The 9,142-nt window shown below is 31.2% G+C and overlaps 1 protein-coding gene across 9 annotated transcripts in view; it reads right to left on the reverse strand.

The window, feature by feature from the left end:
• Nucleotides 1-1,451: 1,451 nt before the first annotated feature.
• LOC105831838 (disco-interacting protein 2) overlaps nucleotides 1,452-9,142 on the reverse strand; it is a 72,584-nt gene continuing 64,893 nt past the window's right edge. For all 9 annotated transcript variants that reach the window (XM_036295335.1, XM_028194635.2, XM_036295334.1 and 6 more), the window contains one exon: nucleotides 1,452-8,206. In XM_036295335.1, the coding sequence (XP_036151228.1) occupies nucleotides 7,954-8,206 (253 nt within the window). In that variant the 3' untranslated portion in view covers nucleotides 1,452-7,953. The remainder of the gene's footprint in view (nucleotides 8,207-9,142) is intronic.

The following is a 9,142-nucleotide window of genomic DNA, read 5'->3' on the forward strand; positions in this document are numbered from 1 at the left end:
ACTCGCGACTATATGACTATACGTGCAGTACATTAATTTACCCGATATGTTCAATCTCTGGGAGTTTGTTTTGTCGAATTTTGTAAGCTCCCCGGGAGCTCAGCAAAATGAACTCCCTGGCAGCTTGTTTTGTCGAATTTTGTAAGCTTCTCGGAAACTCAATAAAACGAACTCCCTGGGAACTTGTTTTGTCGAATTTTGTAAGCTTCTCGGGAGCTCAGCAAAATGAACTCCCTGGGAGCTTGTTTTGTCGAATTTTGTAAGCTTCTTGAAAACTCAGCAAAACGAACTGTCTGGGAGCTTGTTTTGTCGAAATTTGTAAGCTTCTCGGAAACTCAATAAAACGAACTCCCTGGGAACTTGTTTTGTCGAATTTTGTAAGCTTTTCGGGAGCTCAGCAAAATGAACTCCCTGGGAGCTTGTTTTGTCGAATTTTGTAAGCTTCTCGGGAGCTCAGCAAAATGAACTCCCTGGGAGCTTAATCGGAGCTTTGTGCTGTATGGGTACATGTAGACAATAACAAGTACCCATATCGATGAGTCAAATTGGCGTAGCAGGTAGAGTACAAGGTTCGTAATCCTAAGGTCCCAGGTTCAAACCTAGCAGCGGCAAGTAAGAATAAAATAAAAAATTTAAATTTAATTAATTAATTAAAATTTATCCTAAATGTAGTATGTGCTGTTGATAAAAATAATTTCAAAAAAATGAAATTTTTATTTTATTTTTTTTGTAACTGTTGTGTAACGGTTAGATAACATGTAATTATAACATGTTATATTGCTGAGTCGGAAATTGTAACTTACATGTAAGTTACGTGTAATTTCAGAGTAACGTAACCTGTTATATTCGGTTACATTGCTGTTACACTGCTGCTATATTACTGTGTTCACTGGGTATTCTTGATGAAATTTCTCTGAAAGAATGAGATTTTTTATGTTACTTAAGTAACATAAAATATATTCTGTGTTCCTTATCGTTCAATCGACACAATACAATTTGCGACGGTATTCGAAGATGTCTAACTAATTGTTAGCCTTCACTGAAATATCGTTAGCGTATATTACTCGATGAGCATCTCGCAAATTGTATTGTGTCGATTGAACGATAAGGAACACAGAATATATTACGAGCATTAAATTGTCAATATTGTCGATATTCAGATTAATTAGCTTCCACATTGAGCGTACTAACATCCCTCGGTTAGCAGAGCTCTCTGCCTATAAATCAATTGCGAATCAATGACTGGATTTTAAACGAGACAAAATGTTCCTTAAATATGATAAAAAGCCTAGAATTACCTTGATTTATCATTTCCGTGAATATCTTCTCATCGAACTTCTTTCGGAACGGTTCACGTTCCGAGGCAAGTATGACATCAGACTAAAGAAAATGCATGGATCGTGTGGAGGAACTGAGGATCGAGAGGATACGGATCGAGAGGTACGAACAAGTAAGTATTAATATGTCCGTTTAATGTGATACATGAGGCATGATGATACTATTCGGCTTGGTAAAGACAGTGACCGTTATATTATTCGTGATAATAATATAATAATATATATATATAATATGTATATAATATATATAATATATATAGCTCAACGTACAAACTATACCTTAATAAATTCTAACGCAGAGGGCGTTATTTTATATACACAGCCTTAGACCACTTGTGCTGGCCTAGGTTCCGATTCACAGATCGGCTCCAGATTCGATATCTAAGATAGGAGCTTAGGGGGATCAACCGCGGATCCCGCGTCCTACGTGTAGCTGCAGATCCTCTCTCTCCTCGACTCTCGACCTTTTCAATCACGCGACGCGCTTCGGCATGCTATGCTACAATTCTATTAACTAATTATCGACATTTATACATAGTACAACCACTTTTCTCACACGCACACTCGCACGTACGTTATACACTCGCGCATGTACTCTGATCTGCATTAGTAGGGCCACGCGAGAACCTTTCAATCGAGGAGTTCTCTAGCTTATCTGGTGCTCATCGGTCATGCTCGTCCGATATAAGATAAGAACATAGCGATTACGTATAAAATTAACCAAAATTGTTATTGGTATTAGATAGTGGCACGTAACATTTTTAATATAAAAGTCCTTTCCAAGTTGCATAGTGATTGTATAGTGATTAATTGCGATTATCCGTATGCATCATAGTATAAATGATTATTTATATATCGCATCATGTGCTTTATCTTGACTCAGATTCAAAATCGCCTTGCAATTTTAAGCGCGCCTAAGGATATCCCTTCTTAAAATTAAATGTACTTGACACAGAAATAACATTTCCTACAATCTTATACAAATCATAAGATCAATCCGTTAACGCCCAGCAGTTTGCACATTACATACAACACTCCTCGTTTCTCGAGCCTTTTCTTCTACTTTTAATTTCTTTGATAGAAAAATTTTTAATAATTGTATAATTTTAAATTTTTTAAATTTGTGTATAATTTTTTTAAAAATTTCACAGATTTTTTGGACGAACTAAAACTTATAAAAAATATTAAGAAAATTTTTTTGAGAAATTCTTTGTAAACTGAGAAAAGTGTATAAATTCTGAAATATTTTTAAAACTTATCAAGCCATAATTTTCAAGTATATTATAAAATCTATAATAGAGAGAAATGTCGCACACACTGATTTCTTCAAAAATCTTTATAAATTTTAAATATAACAAATTTTTGAAAATATTACATAAGAAATTATAAGAATTTTTTCACTAGAGATATTAGCTCTTGGATTAAATCATTAATTACTATAAAATTTTAGGTGAAGAATTTGGGTGCTAATGGATTAATCACACATGCTTTGATAAAATGTTTCCCAATATGAGAATTGCTCGCGAAGAGATCTCGTAAAAATTTGCGTTATATCAATGCTCTGTTTAACCCTTTCGCCATCTAACAATCTATGATTATGTTTACGGACTTTATAATTTTAAAATACATGCTTGTAAAGTTCTTATAAAACGTTCATTTCTATAATTTTCTATAATCGCGCGCGAAAGGGTTAAATATTAAGCGTGATTATACTTCTAATCACAAATCCGTGAAGTCGAGGGCTAAAGGATCCAAATATCTGCTGATCCAATAGCCTTACAATCGACATTATTACAGTTATAACAGCCACCTGTCTCGTTCAATATAAAAAAAAATCATTCATTGCACATTCCTACTTTCCTCGGGGAGGTATTTGCGTATTATTATTCCTTACACGCATGGAGAGAGAGAAATCGATTGACATTATTACAAGCTCAATATAAAATATCTCAAACTCCAGATCTTCGCTAAGGATCATCGACTGCCCTAGAGAAAATATTTGCATTAATCTGATTCTCCTAATTCCATGAGTAATATTTCACAACTATATAAATGTCGCACACACTGATTGTGAGAAGAAAGAATTAAACTTGATAAAAATTTTCATTTTATGAAATTTCTTCAGTTCACATAATTATATATTTAAATTAAAAAATTAAATGAAAAAATTTAATTAAGCTAAACTTTTTCTCCTCAGTATATAATTTTGGGGGAAATTGTTTTCGCTTATAAAAATAAAAATTTTTCGAGATGATATTATAATGCATTTGCATTATAAAATTCGGAATTTATGATTGAATCAACTTTTATAGTAGGGGAAAAACTTTACAAAACTTGTGCTAAGAATAAAGAACAAAGTATTTGTGATTGTTTACTTCATAATTTAATGTGATTCCATTAAAAATGTGTTGTTGTTAATCATACCAACACGTCATTTAATCACACACGACTAATTTGTTTTTAGAAAATTTGCTAAAAAAATATTTACAAATTTCTTAAGATTCGAGAAGAATCATCTGTACAGTAAATTCATCAGAAATTGTGGATACAATCAATCAAGAGTAAGATAAGATTAATTATAATGAAATACCTGACTAATTGTAAGTTGAATACTTGTGCTATTAAATTGTATTCCCTGTTTAGAATATTATTATAATGATAACAGATAGTTATAATAAATTATGACTTAAAAGAAACAAGGAAATGATTAAAAACTATAACAATAATGACAGTTAATTAACTGAAGCTATCAATGCAATCAAGCCTGTACAACGTAACTATTTCGAGCGTACGTTTTTCCGTGTGAAAAAGTACGGAAGTAACGCAAAGTAACATGGCACGATAGCTTAACAATGAAAAAGACAGGAAGGAGATAAAGATAGATAGATAGATAGGAGGGGAGGAAAAGGGGAAGGAGAGAGAAGAGTGAGAGAGAGAAGCGTAAATGAATGGCAAGGGGTAGTATGTAGGAGGAGAGATACCTCTTTCTCATATTACGTATTTACAAAAAGCCGCCCATGTACAGCCGTCGAGACTCTACGACTCTACGACTCTACGAACGATTAATCAATCATCATGTTCCGCAGGCGCTTATAAACTCACAATGCCATGTGTGTGTATATTGCGCTGGCGAAATTATCGCCGATAATTACTTGCATTTTCGTATAAGTGTCGTAAATAATTCTCACCAGATGAGAGCGTTGAATTTAAATGTTAAATATATTACATTGATATAGCAGAATTAAGTTTTTTATTTCAAATCTTTTTTTTTCGTGTGACTTAAAGAAATTTTCCAATTGAAAATAGGAAGAATAATCTTTCATTCAAAAAAAATTTTTTAATTGTTTATAATCTATACTACACATACTCAAAATTTTAATTTTAGAAAGACTGGTATTTTAGAAAATTATAAAAAAAAAATTATACAATCAAAAACAATTAAACAAAAGAAATACAACATGGTAAACAATATAATTATTATCGATATAAAAACAGAAATATTTATAAAGAAGCAAAATAAAAAAGTGTTTCTCCAATGAAATATTTGCAGTTGCCAATCTTCCGCGCGACAAATACACATGTGATTATTATAATTACGAATAATAGTCACATAACAGTCACAACAATATTATATATACCATATTTATGTCGTCTTACGTTTAAAGATATTAAATTAAAGAGCTATCAACAACTGTACATATTGGTAGAATATCCATAACTAAAGAAATTATAAGAGAAATCAAGCGCAATCAACTTCAAACTTAACGGTTCACTTTTATGATAAAATTTTAAAAGAAAGGAGAGAGAGAGAGAGATATTCTCCTTTACAGTAATCATGCTTTGCTGCAAGAGTTCGATCAATCTGCGTATAAAATTGTTCGAATTATTTTGTACAAAATGTTAAGTTTTTCTCGAGTTAAATTTTCCGTGCAGATTTTTATCCTCCTTTTTACAAGAAAAAAATTGTCTCTAATCTTATCTTTATGTCTAATTGTAAGTATAGGCCATGTAGTCCGATTGACATTTCTGATTTTGCGATACACATGTACGATTAAAATAAGAGAAGGATAAATGACAACCCTAAAGTCAACATTACACAAAGTATCAATATCCTTATACGCGAGTTTGAGCTAGTTTCGTAATTATATTCGTTTGTGCGGACAAGATTGGGAGAATTAAATATCCGACTGATCAGAATAATCATTAAATATTCAATCGCTATTCAATCATAAAAAAACACGTACGACTAACAGTCATAAAAAACGATTGTAAACGAATATTGTCGAGAATCGCCCTTGCGACGAAATCTTTCGTTACTCCCGTCAATGAGAACGATTGTTTTCCGCAGCAAAATTGTAAAGAATACATCAGTATTTTTGCGCACGCTACAATACGAGACTTGAAATGTACAAAATTGTGATTTTGTGCGAGTTACCTGATACCGAAAATTTTTCACGCATCCTTCAGTTCGCAGATATATAAAGATCGAATGCCGAGATTAAATATGATCGTTGTGCAGTTTCGATATTGTAGAAATAAAACGCAAAACTGTCGACAATCGGTGGATATGATGAATATTTTGTAAAACAAAATTCGCAAAACAAACCGGATATTGGAGCGCTATAGAGAATTTATATTTAATATTTCGAAAGTTTATTATCGGCGAATAATTTGTCGTCGATCATTTTCATTATACATCATGATATACGTAAAGTAATACTGATTTTTCTATTTGATCAGTTCCAAGGATTTGTGGCAGTTGGATTTTAAAAGTGTTTCGACTTTATACATATATATACTCTTTGCTAGTAATACTTGCTGTGTGCATTAACATTCTTTAACGCATGTAGTAGAACTCCATTAATCACGATAATTTTGTTTAATTTTTAATTTTTCGCTTATTTGCTCCAGTAATAAAACTTGTATGCAGATAATTAAAACAAATAAAAAAATCTTTATAAACTTTTGAAAAAATTTAAATCAAACAAATAATGTTTTTTTTCTTTTTTTCTTCTATAAACATTTTTTTTGTTTCAAAATTAAAAAAACAAACATTATAAGAAATTAGTTTTCACACAATTACGATACATTATGACTTACAAATCCGTTGTTCTCATACGGAGTCAAACGACATCCTTTTAAGAAAAGGATTCAACAGATATCAAAAAATTCAAAATATGTCTGAATTTTTGCATAAATTTATGTATAGAAATCTTTTATAGTAGAAATATAAATCTAAAATGCTAAAATTGGTAAATTTAAAATGATGGAAATAGTATCGCTGATAAATTAAATCAAGTTTTTGAATTTTAACAAAAAAATCATACATAAAAATTTTTCACATATGTACACATATTTAAACGCAAATCTCTTATTAATCCCATGGTATGAAAAAACAAGATGTGCTCTTGCGCATTAAAATATTTAATCAATTAGGATGGAACAAGTGACTGGCCATATTCATATATCAGCCAATTAGCGTTTTGCCTAAGATATTCAAAATATTTAATTTTAATAAAGAAAGAACAATTAATAAATTTATTTAATTAAGGGCTATTGTGTAATGTGTATGTATGTGTGTATATATATATATATATATATATTTACTAATTATTACTAATTATACATTTTATTATGTTACTTTGTTATATTGTAAAAAATAATCATTCTTTACAAAGATAAATCATAAATCACACAGTCATTATTTTCTAGTGTGAAAGAAAATGTCCAACGCCAAATGTGCGTAGAACAGATCCAAATTTGGTCTTTTTTGATCAAATACAAAATCGCTATTTTTTAATTCTCAAAATTGTGACATGATGAAGCAATTTAGAAATCGAATTAGTGCTAGTATCCAAAGATCAAAGTATAGGAAATAACAAATCATATTCTAATTTAAAAAATTATTTTTTTGAACTGCTTTATTTGTTGAACTGCATTATATGCGATGCAGATCTTGCTCGTTTTTTACCACTAACTTGCTATCAAATTGTCATCATTTTTGCCGACAAATTGATAAAAATACAAAATACTGACTTGTTCGGTTTTTGTTGTCAATTTTCCATCAAATTGCACTGCATAGACTTTAGTTTTTGCTACTAATTTGCTGTCAAATTATGTAAATGAATCTAGTAGCATTTTATTGATATCTGATGAATCAATTCCATTTAACTTTTTATGAGAGATTAGATAACGTATTGAAATTTTTGAGCGGTAGCGTACAATTGTCTGAATAAAATTCTCATAAAGAATCAAATAAAGCAGAGCGCAACACACATACGTGTACATTTTGATACATTTTTAATTAGACTCCGCTTAGAGTAATTCTTTTACCTTTCAAAAACCAATCGATGTTGTGAAGGGGAATAACCCTAGGCAGGAACAAACTGAAAATCGGCCAGAATGTGCAACGCGTGTTGAGCTCTGAAATAAAGTAAACAAAAGCTACAACTACTCTTACTAAAATCATTTGTTCCATCGTTATTTGGAGCAAACTGTCCTCGCAAATGGAGTTCCACTGCAGCCTCAATACATCGAGAACTGTCTGCGATAAGAACTGTCGACGAGGAGAAGAGCGGAATATGGAGAGAGTGACAACTTTTTCTCGCCCATCCGTTCACATATTGTACGCCACATAGATAGGATCGAGCTGGTCCGCGAGAAAGCCGTCGCGCAGGTGCATTCGTTGCTTCTCACCGCGTGAATTAATGGGTACCACACCAGGATCCACCACGACCACCACGCCAACCACCAAATGGTGTTCCTCCAGCACAGCGCTCGTCACCAGAGCTACGAGATCAAGTGCCTCGCTTTCGCTACCGTCCAGTTCTACTACTACAACTAGAAGGTTGGTCCATGTAAATACAGCGCTGGAAAAAAAATAAAACAATGTTCGATTTTAATAGCAAATCATTCATAACATATACAGATATTTTACTACTTGACAAGGTTATATTCAGTCGTAAATCAAATTAATCATAAGTTAAATAGTATTTATATTTCATATAAATAAAACATTTATGCAAAATAATTATTTTATTACTAAAAAAAATTATAGACCTCTATTTGGAAAACAAATTTTTTTAAAGACTATATATTTCATATATTTTTAAATCAGAAATACACACACGCGCACACTAAATTAAGTTGCAACTTAATATCTTTTGATATACTAACAAGTATCTATAAGATGTTTCCCTTAATTAAATCCCATAAGAAATACCACCATATATCTTGGTGGTCGAATTGACTACGAGGCTCTCACGAAATAATGGCAGATCCAGGTTCAAACTCTGACTGAGATGTCATTTTTCGCAATAATTTCTTTATTGTGAATTTATTCATTTTTTTCTGAGATTTAATTAACGGAAACATGTTAGATTTTGTTTGCATCAAAAGATATTAAACTACTAGTCAATTCACTGGCGGATTCTGGGAGGGGAAATAAGGTTAAATCCTTCCCTTCAAATTAAAAAAATTAGTCTTATTGGATCCGTTTAACAAATTTAAGTAAAATGATGCAGGCCGATTAACGTGTACTGTGGATCAAATTCTTATGCCTAAAATTCACTGTGTTCAAACTATCCGATGTCCGATATATGATGTTCAGCAAAAAATTTTATTAACCCTTCCTCCCCCAATTATCAAATAATTTTTAAAATCGGTAATAAAAATTTTCTATTAGGTATTCATGTACATATTTTATATTAAATATATAATTAAAAATATATTTCTTTAATTATTTGTTGAAGTTAATCTTTGCTTATAAATATTATATTTAAAATATTATATTAAATTTAAAAATT

The sequence above is a fragment of the Monomorium pharaonis genome, chromosome 1 (genome assembly GCF_013373865.1).
Source record: "Monomorium pharaonis isolate MP-MQ-018 chromosome 1, ASM1337386v2, whole genome shotgun sequence".
Classification (NCBI taxonomy): domain Eukaryota; kingdom Metazoa; phylum Arthropoda; class Insecta; order Hymenoptera; family Formicidae; genus Monomorium; species Monomorium pharaonis.